The 18,467-nt window shown below is 43.3% G+C and overlaps 3 protein-coding genes across 3 annotated transcripts in view; 2 read left to right on the top strand and 1 right to left on the bottom strand.

Annotated features, from left to right (window-relative positions):
• Positions 1-18,467, bottom strand: part of LOC306785093 (slit homolog 1 protein-like) — a gene marked incomplete at its 5' end in the record, with an annotated part of 100,001 nt that overhangs the window by 58,456 nt on the left and 23,078 nt on the right. The window lies entirely within an intron of this gene.
• LOC306784798 (E3 ubiquitin-protein ligase TRIM21-like) lies at positions 942-3,468 on the top strand (the record flags this gene model as incomplete). Its single annotated transcript, XM_079278925.1, has 2 exons — positions 942-1,043; positions 1,819-3,468. Exon 2 carries the CDS (start codon positions 1,828-1,830, stop codon positions 3,466-3,468), a length of 1,641 nt encoding a protein of 546 aa, XP_079135051.1. The 5' UTR covers positions 942-1,043; positions 1,819-1,827.
• Positions 10,814-13,855, top strand: LOC306784797 (E3 ubiquitin-protein ligase TRIM21-like). Its single transcript, XM_079278924.1, has 2 exons — positions 10,814-10,915; positions 11,691-13,855. Exon 2 carries the CDS (start codon positions 11,700-11,702, stop codon positions 13,338-13,340), a length of 1,641 nt encoding a protein of 546 aa, XP_079135050.1. The 5' UTR covers positions 10,814-10,915; positions 11,691-11,699; the 3' UTR covers positions 13,341-13,855.

Here is an 18,467-nt window from a genome sequence, read left to right as displayed (position 1 = left end):
TTTTATTTTAAAAGTACTGCTATATGAACAAAAGTGCAATAACATTTGGTTTATAAACACTTTAAACAAATAAGGTTATTTTTAACAGCAGTATTCCCTTTAACAGTAACAGTTAAAATACAGTTATGATGATTCTGATGATAGATATTCAGCCGGTGTTTTTTTATTTTTGTTTGATAAATTCTCAGTAGCGATAACTGAATGATATGCTTATTATACATATTCCAAACAAAAACACTTTAAAAACTCTAAAAAAAATAATTTAAATGAATCATTTCTTTTTTGGTATTTTGGTCAGACACATATGCAACGCTGATTACCATAATATGTGTGGTATTTGTTATAAATGTACGTTGGTACATAGAGGGTGATAAGAAGCTGTACAAGGAGGGACTTAGGACCCAGGGGAATGTAGGTGAAGGAAACAGGAAGAGACGGAAGAGACGCCACAGAAACAGCTGTTCACCGCTCGCTGCCAGTGTTAAAAATGTCCGCTTAATAATGAAAAAATAAACTGCGTTAACGCGCGATAAAACAATTGTCGGCGTTAATTAATGAATGCGTTAACGCGATAATAACGCGTTGACTTGCCCAGCACTAATAATAACATTTTATTATTATTATATTTGTACCTTTATTTAACCAGCTATATCTCATCAAGAGTTAATCTAACCAAGACATCAGCAATAGGATGTTTAAAAAAATACACAAAATGTGTAACTAAAAAAACATACAGTATTTCAGATTTAACGTTTAAAACACACCAAAAAGAAGAAAAAGGAATAAGAAGTAAAAAGTTAAACTGCTGTTTGAATGTCAGGGTGTTCCTCAAAGAGGCAGTAAAAGCTCGTTCACAGAGCTTCACTGAGGAGGAGCAACTGAGAGAGGAGAGCTGCTGAGTCACTTCTCCTGAAGTGAAAGTGAAAGTTAGTCTGAGCGACAGCAGAGCTGCAGTCGAGACAAGTCTCTCTGCTTCTCTCTGAAGAAACATTCAACTGAATCCAGCAGCTTCTTCTCAACAACAGAGTCTCCGACAAACTCTGGTGAGTTCACTGTTCTACAGAGAAACTCAACATTTGGTGTAAATTGAGTTCAAACCAGGATCCATAACAAAGAACAAAGTAGCAGCAGATAAGCTAGGCCTGCTAGAAGCTAACTAGCCTAGCTGCTACTCCCTTTGGATTGTCCGAACACAGAGAACAGCATGTGATGTAATGTGTGGATGTATTTATTGATTATAGAGGAACAACATTGATGTGTTATAACTTACATAACTGTTGTGTACTCTGGTAAATATCCTTGGACTGTAAAGCCTTTCCTCTCAACGTCTCTGTCTCTGTAGTTCCTGCTGTCTGTGTTTGTGAGGAAGTTCAGCTGATAATATTTACTGTGTTTCAACTCAAACACTTCAGCTCGACTCAGACAGGAAGTTCAACTCACATTCAACCTGAGGTCCAAATATGTCAGTAAATAGTAATGTGCTCAATATAAAAGTGGAATTAAAATGATTAGGCTCCTTACAAATGATATAAATTCACTCTGATAATATATAAGCAGCAGGGCAGCAGTATCATTATTTAATATGTGATGTGACAGTGATGGAGGATCACTCTGTGTGTTTAAATTATATTCAGTGAGCACCTCTCTAAAGTACTCAAACCCTCTTCTGTAATGTTCCTCTACAGTAGGCGTCTCCAGGACACATTCCACCATGAAGACACACACACAGACACACAATGTGAAAACAATACCTGACACACACTGTTGCTGCTGCTGAAGATGTGATAACAGTTTGTTTTTCTCACTTGTTGTCCTCAGAGTGTAGATATGTCTGCTGCCAGCTGTCTGCTGACTGAAGATCAGTTTCTGTGCTCCATCTGTCTGGATGTGTTCACTGATCCAGTCGCCATACCATGTGGACACAACTTCTGTAAAGCCTGCATCACTCAACACTGGAACGTTAATGTCCCGACTCAGTGTCCAAACTGTAAAGAGGTGTTCAGCTCTCGACCTGAGCTGCGGGTCAACACCTTCATCTCTGAGGTGGCTGCTCAGTTCAGACAGTCAGCTCAACAGAAAGCCAGCAGCTCAGAGCAACAAGAGTCCAAACCAGGAGAAGTTCCCTGTGACGTCTGCACTGGAAGCAAACTGAAGGCCCTGAAGTCCTGCCTGGTGTGTCTGGCCTCCTACTGTGAGACTCACCTGGAGCCTCATCTGACAATGTCAGGTCTGAAAAGACATCAGCTGATCGACCCTGTGGAGAACCTGGAAGACAGGATGTGTACGAAGCACGATAAACCTCTGGAGCTGTTCTGTAAGACCGACCAGATGTGTGTCTGCATGCTCTGCACTGTTTTAGACCACAAGACACACGAGTTTGTTCCTCTGGAAGAAGAATATGAAGGAAAGAAGGCCGAGCTGGGGAAGACTGAGGCTGAAATCCAGCAGATGATCCAGAAGAGACGAGTGAAGATTCAGGAGATCAAACACTCAGTGGAGCTCAGTGAGGAAGATGCAGACAGAGAGATAGCAGATGGTGTTCAGGTCTTCACCGCTCTGAAGGAGTCTGTTGAGAGAAGCCAGGCCGAGCTCATCGACACCATCAAAGAGAAGCAGAGAAAGACAGAGAAACAGGCTGAAGGCTTCATCAAAGAGCTGGAACAGGAAATCTCTGAGCTGAAGAAGAGAAGCACTGAGGTGGAGCAGCTCTCACGCACTGAAGACCACCTCCACCTCCTCCAGAGCTTCAGGACCCTGAACACTCCTCCACCCACCAAGGACTGGACAGGAGTCAAAGTCAGTCCATCTTCACATGAGGGGACTGTGAGGAGAGCTGTGAACCAGCTGGAGGAGACGCTCAGTAAACACATGAAGAAGCTGCTCACTGAGGTCGAGCTGAAGAGGGTCCAGCAGTCTGCAGTAGATGTGACACTTGATCCTGATACAGCACATCCCAAACTCATCCTGTCTGATGATGGAAAACAAGTTAAACATGGTGACGTAAAGAAGAATCTCCCAAACAATCCAGAGAGATTTGATTCTTGTGCTTTTGTCTTAGCAAAGCAGAGTTTCTCTTCAGGAAGATTTTACTTTGAGGTTCAGGTTAAAGAGCAGACGAGGTGGTTTTTAGGAGTGGTCAGAGAGTCGATCAACAGGAAGGGAATCATCATAACGACTCCTCAGAATGGTTACTGGACGATATGGTTGATTGATGAGAATCAGTACTGTGCTTTTGCTGACCCTTCAGTCCTTCTCTCTCTGAAGTCTCGGCCTCAGAAGGTGGGGGTGTTTGTGGACTATGAGGAGGGTCTGGTCTCCTTCTATGACGTTGATGCTGCAGCTCTTATCTACTCCTTTACTGGCTGCTGCTTCACTGAGAAACTCTTCCCAGTCTTTGGTCCTCTTCTTAATGATGATGGTAAAAACTCTGCTCCTCTGATCATCTCTCCTGTCAATCACACTGAGTAGAACAAACACTTGATCTTCTACAGAGAGACTCTTTCATTTACTGTCACAAATCTATATTATTGGTGATTTACGGTGTAAACTTTATTGATTTTGATGTTTTTTTCTATTTGTCTGTAAATGTATTTCTACTTCAACACACAGACATTAAGCCACTGATTGATATTATATAATGTCGTCTGATTCATTCTAATAACTGCATAACCTGCCTTCAAGACTGTTGAATCATCAAAAACAATGTACTCAGGAATAAGAAGCTTTTGCACATTCCTTAAACATCTGAGAGGCAAATGAAAATGTTTAATGTCTTATTATTGTATATATTGTCAAGAAGAGTTGAGCCCACAGAGCTGCCTCGAAAACATGCATACACGATCAGGGGAAGGTCAGGATATAAAAAGCATATAATCAGAAATCAATAGTTAAAGTGTAATCTAAAGATAAAGTGTATGATCGTTACATAACAAATGTTTAATACATAGAGTGATTTAACAAATGTAAACCTGATAATAATATGTGTATCTGAGTATAGTGCAGTCTGAGTGTAGAAAGTACGGAGAAAGAGGAAGTAAGCAGGGTGTTGGCTTCAAGGGATGGGGAAATAATGATGGTTGAGAAGAGAAGACACAAAGCACAATAATGATGAAGGATGAGATCAATAATCATTTTATAAGCAAATGTGTACTAACCAAACCGATTTAACAAATGTAAAAACTGATTAACAAATGTCTTGTGTAAACGGAGCTGCGATAAAAGTGCTAGTCAGGATGACTTGCAGAAAATAGGGACAGACTGTCGCAAGAGATGAGTCATAGAGGCATGATACAGGATGAAGCCTGGACATGTCCGGACATGTTCGAACCCAACATCCTTTCCAGAGGGTGGGGGGGATGAGAGCATGTATTGAGCAGGAGGGGGGCTAACAGCCCAAATGATGAATAAAAGAAGTGGTTTGCTTGCTGCAAGCTGGGATTTCAACACGCGTGCTGTCCAAATGCACCAGATGAGAAGATACGGACGACTGCAGCTGATGTATTGAGGGCTTCGTCTCTGTTCACGGAAAGAACACCGCTGTTCGTGGACAAGAAGATTTAAAGACGGAGGTTTTCCTCTCCCCACTGCTCGACTCTTAACATCTGGACAACAGAGAAGATGCAGCAGCCCGAGAAAGACTTTGTACTGAGTTTTGTGGACTGTTGGCCGAACTCCGTTGCAGAGCAGGAGGACCGAGGGTCGGGCCTGACCTTCGCTCCTAACAACTCCAAAAGAACTTTTTCATCGCACCATTGAAAATCCAGCTCCAACCGAGCCGTCTCGGCAACTAAAACTAATGAGTATAATCAGAGAAGAAAAATAAATTAACGAATCAAGTGTAGTGACATTTTATGTGAGCTGTAGCTTTAACCCTTGCAAACTAACCAAATATAACCTGCAATAAATATCTAATCTGCATTTAAAGTAAATTTCTCAAGTGCATTCATTTGCTCAAGTAGTAAAAAGTTCCTCGTGGCAGTAAAAAGTTAAAGCCATTGTATGTCTAACAACTGAGTTCTGAAAGGTTATCCTAGAGACTGAATCCACTTAACAATCCCTTACGGTTTTAGCAAGAAGTAATCCTAGCCGTTAAAACCTAACCTGGCATTTACCAAGAGCACGGATCCATAAGAGGGAAGCTGCCATAACCGACGCGACTGGTAGGAGCGCCCGGGGTCAGGGTGGCCCCTCGACCGAGTGCACTCAGACCGGAGGAAGCAGGGTAGACGTCGGGAGTAACGGCAGTTAGAAGAGCCAGGCGAGTTCCCTCGCAAGAACACCAGCTCGAGAATCTTTTAATAGAGAGCTGAGTCAGTAAGTAGCCCCGTATCGGGCCAGAAGTACCCAGGATCTAACATGTGGCGCCCAACGTGGGGCTCGACGGAAAAGGAGTACGTTGAGTCCAAAAGAAGAACCCCGGCAGCCAAGAGAGGCTGTCGTTCGTGTACGAAAAGACCTGAGGTGAGGCGTTGGGTAGAAAGTAAAGCTGCCCAAGCCACGAAGAAGTCCGATGGCGAGACATCCACGCATCGAAGCTGTGTGTGGTATTTACAAGCCAGCACAGGAGAAGCCGCAGGCGACGGGGAGCATCGACCAGACTCGCCCGACCTGTAGAGGGGCCAGAGCCTGATCCCATCCCTTCCTCAACGCGCGACGAGAGGCTTTGGGAGGAAGGCGACTCGAGACAACAAAGACAAAGACAAAGTCCAAGATGCAAGTGCAGCAGAACGGACCAGATGTTCCAGGGACCAGCCGGCAGACGGAGGCGACCCAGCGGGACGAGCCAGCGGCCCAGATGAAGGAATCGCCACCGGACGGCAGAGAGGACCCGATGGCAACGAAGGCAGCCCGCAGACGACGACGACTCAGCAGGACGTGCCAGCGACATCGACCCAGGACCCGGCAGCAGACGGCAGCGCGGACCAGGAGGAGGACGGCGCTGGAGCTCGAAGTGGTGCACCAGAGGGCCCACACGCGAGAAGAAATTCACTGGCAAGGAAACGAAGAAGTGGATCGTTTCGTCCAGATGACACAAATTGTCTTTGTTGGGATCGAGAAGTGGGAAGAATTGCCCAAAGGAAGGGTAGTCCCAGAAGAGAGCGTGGAGGAGGTGGTGCAGGCAGTGCATGGCGCACTAGGATTTGCAGGCACCGTTCCAACGCAAAGGGAACTGGAAAAGCAGCGACTCTGGATTCCTGAAAAAGAAGTCCGCAGAATCCTAAAAAAACTGTGAGTTGTGTGGTCGATACAACGCAGGAAGGAGAGGACAAAGGGAGGGGAGGACTCACCATTAAGAAAAGAGGAATCCAAGGAGTGGGGCAGCTGAAGCCGGTTCCGCATTAGGAGAAAACCAGGAACTCAAGAATGGCCACCAACATACAAGATTTACCACCCTACGTCAGAGTGGCCAATGTCAAAGGGGTGGTTAACATGAGAAGAAGTACTACGGGGCTCTGGGCAGGAAGAGCCCTGAGGAAGTTGGGTTGTGCAAGAAGTGATTTCTCTCCGGAGAAAAAAGAAGTGTTGCAATGGAGAGAAATTAAGAATGACTGTGTGGTCTGCCTGCTGCCGACCACCCTAGCCGTTGCATGGCAGGGACCCGGAGACCAGAAACCACTCCGGGTCACAGGAAAAAGAAAAGAGTTTAACCGCATGCGCCATAAACCGGTGAAGGTTATGGATGCATGCATATGCGGTACATGCCGTGTGGAGAAGTTAACAAGGTTAACCTTCATCACCTAGTGGTGATCGACAGCTGGGAGCAGGCATCAGGACCGTCTTCACCAGAGGACGACGTGCTCGTCATCACTGCCCTGGCCGACGAAAACTTCCTGTGAGATTCCTACTAGCTAAGGCGAGGCAGCCTGTGACCTCAAGAAGGGGATGTCAAGAAGAGTTGAGCCCACAGAGCTGCCTCGAAAACATGCATACACGATCAGGGGAAGGTCAGGATATAAAAAGCATATAATCAGAAATCAATAGTTAAAGTGTAATCTAAAGATAAAGTGTATGATCGTTACATAACAAATGTTTAATACATAGAGTGATTTAACAAATGTAAACCTGATAATAATATGTGTATCTGAGTATAGTGCAGTCTGAGTGTAGAAAGTACGGAGAAAGAGGAAGTAAGCAGGGTGTTGGCTTCAAGGGATGGGGAAATAATGATGGTTGAGAAGAGAAGACACAAAGCACAATAATGATGAAGGATGAGATCAATAATCATTTTATAAGCAAATGTGTACTAACCAAACCGATTTAACAAATGTAAAAACTGATTAACAAATGTCTTGTGTAAACGGAGCTGCGATAAAAGTGCTAGTCAGGATGACTTGCAGAAAATAGGGACAGACTGTCGCAAGAGATGAGTCATAGAGGCATGATACAGGATGAAGCCTGGACATGTCCGGACATGTTCGAACCCAACATCCTTTCCAGAGGGTGGGGGGGATGAGAGCATGTATTGAGCAGGAGGGGGGCTAACAGCCCAAATGATGAATAAAAGAAGTGGTTTGCTTGCTGCAAGCTGGGATTTCAACACGCGTGCTGTCCAAATGCACCAGATGAGAAGATACGGACGACTGCAGCTGATGTATTGAGGGCTTCGTCTCTGTTCACGGAAAGAACACCGCTGTTCGTGGACAAGAAGATTTAAAGACGGAGGTTTTCCTCTCCCCACTGCTCGACTCTTAACATCTGGACAACAGAGAAGATGCAGCAGCCCGAGAAAGACTTTGTACTGAGTTTTGTGGACTGTTGGCCGAACTCCGTTGCAGAGCAGGAGGACCGAGGGTCGGGCCTGACCTTCGCTCCTAACAACTCCAAAAGAACTTTTTCATCGCACCATTGAAAATCCAGCTCCAACCGAGCCGTCTCGGCAACTAAAACTAATGAGTATAATCAGAGAAGAAAAATAAATTAACGAATCAAGTGTAGTGACATTTTATGTGAGCTGTAGCTTTAACCCTTGCAAACTAACCAAATATAACCTGCAATAAATATCTAATCTGCATTTAAAGTAAATTTCTCAAGTGCATTCATTTGCTCAAGTAGTAAAAAGTTCCTCGTGGCAGTAAAAAGTTAAAGCCATTGTATGTCTAACAACTGAGTTCTGAAAGGTTATCCTAGAGACTGAATCCACTTAACAATCCCTTACGGTTTTAGCAAGAAGTAATCCTAGCCGTTAAAACCTAACCTGGCATTTACCAAGAGCACGGATCCATAAGAGGGAAGCTGCCATAACCGACGCGACTGGTAGGAGCGCCCGGGGTCAGGGTGGCCCCTCGACCGAGTGCACTCAGACCGGAGGAAGCAGGGTAGACGTCGGGAGTAACGGCAGTTAGAAGAGCCAGGCGAGTTCCCTCGCAAGAACACCAGCTCGAGAATCTTTTAATAGAGAGCTGAGTCAGTAAGTAGCCCCGTATCGGGCCAGAAGTACCCAGGATCTAACAATATATAATACATTATGAATACTGACACACATTATTGGATAAAGTCATGGACCACTTATTCTTTAGTTTAATAAAAGGTGTTTCAGGGTTTTAGTTTTCATCATTTTTGAATGAACAGAAGCATCAAGAGGTCTCTGTCTGGTGTGTTTTTATGGGTCAATAAAAGATGAATTATTTGTTCATATTTGTAGAAAATGAATCAACAAAATCTAATAATAAAATATTCAGCTGCTGTGACCAGAGAAGAAGAGTTTAGTGTCGTGTTAATAGTATTTCATACAGTCGTCCTCTCTGCAGAATGTTTTATAGCCGGAACAAAGTGAACAAATCCTCAAGAGAATAAACACAAAGAAACTTTGAACTGGATTTGTCTTTTGTATTGTGAGATACTTTATGTATTTGCACTTTGTGCTGCTTTTTACTAGCGGTGTAACGGATCACAGATCGATCCGTGATATTTATCTGCGTTAACGCGTGATAAAATAATTGTCGGCGTTAATTAATGAATGCGTTATTATCACGTTAACTTGCCCATCACTAGTTTTTACACATGTGACAAACATAAACCAAACACATATCACCCAATTATTAATGAATAATAAATAACAGTAAGAGCTGAAATGTAATGTATGTGAATGTAAATATGCATAAAAGATACTCAAATTAAAAACTACATGCATCCACATCCACATGTGTAGGGGTTTCATAAGACAGACCTTTCTCTTATGTCTACACACACACACACACACACACACACACAGTAATATTAAAGATGCTTTCCCATCAGGTTGTCAAGATATCTGTTGCCAGGACACCAGAAGGCTGGATATGATGTTGACTGGAGGGAAACACAGACTGGTCACAGCTGGACGTGTGTGTGTGTGTGTGTGTGTGTGTGTGTGTGTGTGTGTGTGTGTGTGTGTGTGTGTGTATCTTTCAATGTGGTGAAGAAAAGTGGTGAAATGACAAACCAGGTGCCAGATGAATAGAAGGTGAAGCTGCATACTCTGGTAGCTCTGATGTATATATATATAGACATATTTATACACAGATATATCTATCTATATACTGATGTTTGACACATATCTGGGCCTTCCTGCTCTGTGTGTTGTTTACATCAGCAGCTTGAGACGTGAGGATCTTGACTTGAGCGACGGCGTCTTCGACCCGATGCTTTACACTCAGCTAACAGTTGAGTTTTTAGCTCATAAAAAGCTGAATCGGCGTCCCTGCATTCCGGCCAAAGCGCTCCGACTACAAATTAAAAGGAGAACGCTTCCGATCCCAAAACACCGTCCCGTTCCTAGAGATTCTACAAATTAAAAGATCAGGTTTTTACTAGTGCTGGGCAACGATTACAATTTTGAATCGCGATTAATCGCATGATTGTTTTGAGATTCAACAATGAATTAAGAAGTAGTGTATTGCGCCCTTTTATTTTAAAAGTACTGCTATATGAACAAAAGTGCAATAACATTTGGTTTATAAACACTTTAAACAAATAAGGTTATTTTTAACAGCAGTATTCCCTTTAACAGTAACAGTTAAAATACAGTTATGATGATTCTGATGATAGATATTCAGCCGGTGTTTTTTTATTTTTGTTTGATAAATTCTCAGTAGCGATAACTGAATGATATGCTTATTATACATATTCCAAACAAAAACACTTTAAAAACTCTAAAAAAAATAATTTAAATGAATCATTTCTTTTTTGGTATTTTGGTCAGACACATATGCAACGCTGATTACCGTAATATGTGTGGTATTTGTTATAAATGTATGTTCGTACATAGAGGGTGATAAGAAGCTGTACAAGGAGGGACTTAGGACCCAGGGGAATGTAGGTGAAGGAAACAGGAAGAGACGCCACAGAAACAGCTGTTCACATGCTCGCTGCCGGTGTTAAAAATGTCCGCTTAATAATAAAAAAATTAACTGCGTTAACGCGCGATAAAACAATTGTCGGCGTTAATTAATGAATGCGTTAACGCGATAATAACGCGTTAACTTGCCCAGCACTAATAATAACATTTTATTATTATTATATTTGTACCTTTATTTAACCAGCTATATCTCATCAAGAGTTAATCTAACCAAGATATCAGCAATAGGATGTTTAAAAAAAATACACAAAATGTGTAACTAAAAAAACATACAGTATTTCAGATTTAACGTTTAAAACACACCAAAAACAAGAAAAAGGAATAAGAAGTAAAAAGTTAAACTGGTGTTTGAATGTCAGGGTGTTCCTCAAAGAGGCAGTAAAAGCTCGTTCACAGAGCTTCACTGAGGAGCAACTGAGAGAGGAGAGCTGCTGAGTCACTTCTCCTGAAGTGAAAGTGAAAGTTAGTCTGAGCGACAGCAGAGCTGCAGTCGAGACAAGTCTCTCTGCTTCTCTCTGAAGAAACATTCAACTGAATCCAGCAGCTTCTTCTCAACAACAGAGTCTCCGACAAACTCTGGTGAGTTCACTGTTCTACAGAGAAACTCAACATTTGGTGTAAAGTGAGTTCAAACCAGGATCCATAACAAAGAACAAAGTAGCAGCAGATAAGCTAGGCCTGCTAGAAGCTAACTAGCCTAGCTGCTACTCCCTTTGGATTGTCCGAACACAGAGAACAGCATGTGATGTAATGTGTGGATGTATTTATTGATTATAGAGGAACAACATTGATGTGTTATAACTTACATAACTGTTGTGTACTCTGGTAAATATCCTTGGACTGTAAAGCCTTTCCTCTAAACGTCTCTGTCTCTGTAGTTCCTGCTGTCTGTGTTTGTGAGGAAGTTCAGCTGATAATATTTACTGTGTTTCAACTCAAACACTTCAGCTCGACTCAGACAGGAAGTTCAACTCACATTCAACCTGAGGTCCAAATATGTCAGTAAATAGTAATGTGCTCAATATAAAAGTGGAATTAAAATGTTTAGGCTCCTTACAAATGATATAAATTCACTCTGATAATATATAAGCAGCAGGGCAGCAGTATCATTATTTAATATGTGATGTGACAGTGATGGAGGATCACTCTGTGTTTTTAAATTATATTCAGTGAGCACCTCTCTAAAGTACTCAAACCCTCTTCTGTAATGTTCCTCTACAGTAGGCGTCTCCAGGACACATTCCACCATGATGACACACACAGAGACACACAATGTGAAAACAATACCTGACACACACTGTTGCTGCTGCTGAAGATGTGATAACAGTTTGTTTTTCTCACTTGTTGTCCTCAGAGTGTAGATATGTCTGCTGCCAGCTGTCTGCTGACTGAAGATCAGTTTCTGTGCTCCATCTGTCTGGATGTGTTCACTGATCCAGTCCTCATACCATGTGGACACAACTTCTGTAAAGCCTGCATCACTCAACACTGGAACGTTAATGTCCAGACTCAGTGTCCAAACTGTAAAGAGGTGTTCAGCTCTCGGCCTGAGCTGCGGGTCAACACCTTCATCTCTGAGATGGCTGCTCAGTTCAGACAGTCAGCTCAACAGAAAGCCAGCAGCTCAGAGCAACAAGAGTCCAAACCAGGAGAAGTTCCCTGTGACGTCTGCACTGGAAGCAAACTGAAGGCCCTGAAGTCCTGCCTGGTGTGTCTGGCCTCCTACTGTGAGACTCACCTGGAGCCTCATCTGACAATGTCAGGTCTGAAAAGACATCAGCTGATCGACCCTGTGGAGAACCTGGAAGACAGGATGTGTACGAAGCACGATAAACCTCTGGAGCTGTTCTGTAAGACCGACCAGATGTGTGTCTGCATGCTCTGCACTGTTTTAGACCACAAGACACACGAGTTTGTTCCTCTGGAAGAAGAATATGAAGGAAAGAAGGCCGAGCTGGGGAAGACTGAGGCTGAAATCCAGCAGATGATCCAGAAGAGACGAGTGAAGATTCAGGAGATCAAACACTCAGTGGAGCTCAGTGAGGAAGATGCAGACAGAGAGATAGCAGATGGTGTTCAGGTCTTCACCGCTCTGAAGGAGTCTGTTGAGAGAAGCCAGGCCGAGCTCATCGACACCATCAAAGAGAAGCAGAGAAAGACAGAGAAACAGGCTGAAGGCTTCATCAAAGAGCTGGAACAGGAAATCTCTGAGCTGAAGAAGAGAAGCACTGAGGTGGAGCAGCTCTCACGCTCTGAAGACCACCTCCACCTCCTCCAGAGCTTCAGGACCCTGAACACTGCTCCACCCACCAAGAACTGGACAGGAGTCAGAGTCAGTCCATCTTCACATGAGGGGACTGTGGTGAGAGCTGTGAACCAGCTGGAGGAGACGCTCAGTAAACACATGAAGAAGCTGCTCACTGAGGTCGAGCTGAAGAGGGTCCAGCAGTCTGCAGTGGATGTGACACTTGATCCTGATACAGCACATCCCAAACTCATCCTGTCTGATGATGGAAAACAAGTTAAACATGGTGACGTAAAGAAGAATCTCCCAAACAATCCAGAGAGATTTGATTCTTGTGCTTTTGTCTTAGCAAAGCAGAGTTTCTCTTCAGGAAGATTTTACTTTGAGGTTCAGGTTAAAGAGAAGACGAGGTGGTATTTAGGAGTGGCCAGAGAGTCGATCAACAGGAAGAGAAGCATCCCACTGACTCCTCAGAATGGTTACTGGACAATAAGGTTGATTAATGAGAATCAGTACTGTGCTTTTGCTGACCCTCCAGTCCGTCTCTCTCTGAAGTCTCGGTCTCAGAAGGTGGGGGTGTTTGTGGACTATGAGGAGGGTCTGGTCTCCTTCTATGACGTTGATGCTGCAGCTCTTATCTACTCCTTTACTGGCTGCTGCTTCACTGAGAAACTCTTCCCACTCTTTGGTCCTGGTCGTAATGCTGATGGTAAAAACTCTGCTCCTCTGATCATCTCTCCTGTCAATCACACTGAGTAGAACAAACACTTGATCTTCTACAGAGACTCTTTCATTTACTGTCACAAATCTATATTATTGGTGATTTACGGTGTAAACTTTATTGATTTTGATGTTTTTTTCTATTTGTCTGTAAATGTATTTCTACTCCAACACACAGACATTAAGCCACTGATTGATATTATATAATGTCGTCTCATTCATTCTAATAACTGCATAACCCGCCTTCAAGACTGTTGAATCATCAAAAACAATGCACTCAGGAATAAGAAGCTTTTGCACATTCCTTAAACATCTGAGAGCCAAATGAAAATGTTTAATGTCTTATTATTGTATATATATAATACATTATGAACACTGCCACACATTATTGGATAAAGTCATGGACCACTTATTCTTTAGTTTAATAAAAGGTGTTTCAGGGTTTTAGTTTTCATCATTTTTGAATGAACAGAAGCATCAAGAGGTCTCTGTCTGGTGTGTTTTTATGGGTCAATAAAAGATGAATTATTTATTCATATTTGTAGAAAATGAATCAACAAAATCTAATAATAAAATATTCAGCTGCTGTGACCAGAGAAGAAGAGTTTAGTGTTGTGTTAATAGTATTTCATACAGTCGTCCTCTCTGCAGAATGTTTTATAGCCGGAACAAAGTGAACGAATCCTCAAGAGAATAAACACAAAGAAACTTTGAACTGGATTTGTCTTTTGTATTGTGAGATACTTTATGTATTTGCACTTTGTGCTGCTTTTTACTAGCGGTGTAACGGATCACAGATCGATCCGTGATATTTATCTGCGTTAACGCGCGATAAAATAATTGTCGGCGTTAATTAATGAATGCATTATTATCACGTTAACTTGCCCAGCACTAGTTTTTACACATGTGACAAACATAAAACAAACACATATCACCCAATTATTAATGAATAATAAATAACAGTAAGAGCTGAAATGTAATGTATGTGAATGTAAATATGCATAAAAGATAGACTCAAATTAAAAACTACATGCATCCACATCCACATGTGTAGGGGTTTCATAAGACAGACCTTTCTCTTATGTCTACACACACACACACACACACACACACACACACACACACACACGCACCATTATTAAAGATGCTTTCCCATCAGGTTGTCAAGATATCTGTTGCCAGGACACCAGAAGGCTGGATATGCTGTTGACTGGAGGGAAACACAGACTGGTCACAGCTGGACGTGTGTGTGTGTGTGTGAGAGAGTGTGTGTATGTGTGTGTGTGTGTGTGTGTGTGTGAGAGAGAGTGTGTGTATGTGTGTGTGTGTGTGTGTTCATTTTCTGATCCGTTCTGTCATGTGTTGTGTCCGTGTCCTCCCTCCTTCCTCGCTCCTCTTCATCCTCTCATTGTTCCACAGTCTCTCCTGCCGTTTCAATATCCTCCCCCCTCCCTCCCTCCCTCCCCCCCCTCCCTCCCTCCTCACAGCGTAGGCTGAGAAAGGTAAACTTTCCCACTCGTTTCCCCGCTCGTCTCCTCTCTGTCCATCCATCTCTCCTGACGACGGGTCAAACGTGGGTTGCTGTGAGTCCCGTCAGCTTTGTTCTGTTTCTGTATTATGTGTTCAACAGCTTTTAAGTAAATCTTTCAGAAAGACGAGAGAAATGTCCCATCAGTGCTCAACGTGTTATCGGAGTTCCACAGCATTCACAACCTTCTTTGCAGTTCATGCTTCTGATAACAAAAAATAGATTCTATTGTAAAAGCAGAATGAAAGTTTTGATGTACGTTCAATTCAAACGGGATCAGAAAACGACTCGCCGTAGACTATTGTGTACATTTCTTTCCAGAATAATAATTAAGATTAAGTAAGATAATAAAAGAGTTGAGAAAGCTGCATGTGTGCCTGTAGCAAAAGCCCGTCGATCACTTTTAAACGTCAGCGCTGAGCCTCAGTGACCACAGAGACACAGAGACCCTCATCCAGGCAGGCCAGCAGACAGTCAGAGCAACGAGATCGTTCATATTTCATTTCCATAGTCTGGTCCCCTCCTCAACCTGACACACACACACACAACCGAAAGACAGTGGGGAACAGACAGAGAGAGGAAGAGCAAAGACAGAAGAATAAATGGAAGAGGAGAAACGAAAGTTAAAACCAGATGTGGAGCACGAAAAAAAACAATAAATATCTGAAGCGATGCAGCGTCAGAATGCCGACAACTGTGGTCGACCGGAAAACCGCAGTCAGGGAATATGACCTTAAAAAGACCTGACAGTGACACACACACACACACACACACACACACACACACACACACACACACACCAATGAAGAGGGATTAACCAGGACGTCAAAATATGTCAGGCAAGAGGCGGATCACACCTTGACAAACCCGTCTCACTCGTTTTGACACTTACTAACACACCCTGCTGATTGTAAGAGACGTCCTGAGGGATTCAGACGAAGTGAAGCAGAAAAGAAGCGTTTACACGTTTAAAAACAATATGCCACATGAAAGATATTCAGACATTTGAACCCACCGACATCAAGAGCCCATGCTGTCACTAACTGCACTCCATGAATAATCATCATCTGAAGTTATTTCAGAGAGAAGCAGACAGAAAGGGACAATAACATGAGAGCCTATGAGAGCTGTCGGACCCCTGGTCGTAGCAGGCTGATTGGTCGCAATGATTGCAGCTATAAAAACATGTTTCTGTGGGTGCGGATACGTTTATTTTCAAATTTGAAAAGCTTCTTACGTGTGAATTTAAGGATAAAAGTTTTAAAGTTTAAAGAACGGCAGACAACATAAAAAAAGACAAAGAGGAAATCTTCTCCTGTAACTTCTGAAAACATTCACTTTTCTCATTTCCCTTCTGCTGCAGCCAGAGAGCTCACGCAGACAAAACACAGCATGAAGGGAGAGAACAGCGCACACACACACACTCACACCATGCATGAACACACACCACACACACACACACACACACATACCATGCATGAACACACGCCACACACACACACACCATGCATGAACACACGCCACACACACACACGCACACACACCATGCATGAATACACGCCACACACACATGCTAAATATTAGCCTCACACAACATCCAGGGGGAAACATGGCTGCCCGTTAATTCAACACAACCCGTGCACATTACACCACGAACACACGGGGCACATGTGCACGTCATGAGCTTCGAGGAGACTAACTTCTCTTATTGAGATAAAATAACTTCATTAAATAGTTGCTCTTTGGGGTGTTTAACACGCTTTTACTTTGAAAACGTCCTCTTTTAATTCACTCTTTTTTTTTACCTCCATCCACATTACTCCTCATCTTCATCTTCATCATCACTCTATTATCTTCTCTATTCTCACAAGAGTTCTTCTCCGGTGTGAATCCTTCCTCCACGCCGTCTCTTTGTCTCTGTCTCTACTTCCTGTTGCTCTTTCCTTCATTTCATCCATTCTTCACTTTGCTTTCCTCCCTTCTTTTCTCTCACCTCTCACTAATCCCGTCTCTCTTTCCCTCCACCTAGACATCCGTCTCTTGGCTCCATCTTCTTCTACCTCCCTTCTGTCTCTTCCCTCCCTCCCTCCCTCCTACCATCCATCCATCCATCCATCCATCCATCCCTCCATCCATCCATCCGCAGGGGACCACAGCAAGTAATTGACAACCCCAACAGGCGGTGAAGGGAAAGGTGATGGGGGGGGGGGGGGGAAAGTAAAAAAAAAAACATGGAGGAGGGAAAGGGGGACAAATGAATCAAACGGGTGAGAGAGTGAAAATGAAAGAACGGAGATGTGAGAGTTGATTGTCTCTCACCAACGTTTGTCTCAGTGTCACTCTGAGATCAGTGGCTGTTTGAACAGTCGTGTGTGTTTTCTTTCCCCCTCTGCTCCGACTGTGTCAGCTTTACTTTGGACAGACATGACGGCCCGACCTCCCACACACACACACACACACACACACACACACACATACACACACACTGAAGAATAACAGCTGGGCAGGTCTTTGTAAAGGGAGTGATGGGGTCCGTCCTCGCCACGGATTCCGTTATCCAGCGTGACGCTCGTTACCAGACGCAGCGGTTTTTCCAGCTTCAAGAAAAATAAAACAAATCTTGGAAAACTGCTGCTGCTGTGTGTTTCTGCGACGGGGGATTCGAGTCCTGCAGATAATGTAAATATAGAAATGCACACGCAGGCCTTTCTGCTGTCGGCTGGACTCTTTTCATCCGAAGCGCCTTGTACGAGTGTGTTTTCTGTGTTCACTTTAAACACGGGAAGCGCAATGAAGAAAACATTGTTGCTTGGACCTGCATTGATGAATGTTGTTAATATTAACAATGAGCCAAATGGCTGAAAGTAAAGGGACCCTACACAGAGAGTGATTTCCTTTTCTTTTCACATTCACTGTGGACTTTCTTCAACCTCGTTGCTTCAGGCAACTGATTTCAACCAACAAGTATCTCGTGAATGGACTTCATGCAGCAAGGGGGCTCTGCGGTATATGTATGGACGTGGCGAGTCATCAACACGAAAATGCAGATAATAATCGTCTGTGAATATTACACGTCTGGGGCTTTTATTGTGAAGGTTAGGACTGAAAGAGTGCGTCTGGTCTGCGCTGCCTTTGTCAAGGTTGAATGAAGTAATGAAGTTTTGCCGTCTTGGTTTCGAACTGCGGAGCCTCTGTGTTGTTGTTTTATAGGCGCGACCACAGGCTGCAAATAAGAAGTGGACGCTGTCATCATGACGTCACACACTGGTTTGTGGACTCATGTTTTGAAGCCTCGAGTTCGCCATGTTGGTTTTTTTTTGCAACCGATAAACGGAAGCTTCCATATTTGGAATTCGGAGGAGTAGTATACGCCGTATACGTCTCTGGTAGCGGCAGCGACCTGTCAATCACAGTAGCCCCGCCCTAAAGCATCCCCTGCTTTATGGTCTGTGTGACTCTAAATGGACCATAATGTACTAAATGAACATCATGCTGTATTGAAGAAGACTTGAAACTAGAGATTGAGACATGAACTCATGTTTACAATGTTTACTGAGGGAATAAATCAAGAGAGAAGTAGAGTCATTTTCTATAGACTTCTATACAACCAGAGGAGTCGCCCCCTGGTGGACACTAGA

The sequence above is a fragment of the Melanostigma gelatinosum genome, assembly GCF_949748355.1.
Source record: "Melanostigma gelatinosum genome assembly, chromosome: 11".
NCBI classification, from domain to species: Eukaryota; Metazoa; Chordata; class Actinopteri; order Perciformes; family Zoarcidae; genus Melanostigma; species Melanostigma gelatinosum.
This window is presented reverse-complemented; position numbering and strand designations above follow the sequence as displayed.

Coding starts and splice junctions, on each gene's coding strand:
- LOC306784797 (XM_079278924.1), top strand. CDS start 11,700: ATGTCTGCTGCCAGCTGTCTGCTGACTGAAGATCAGTTTCTGTGCTCC.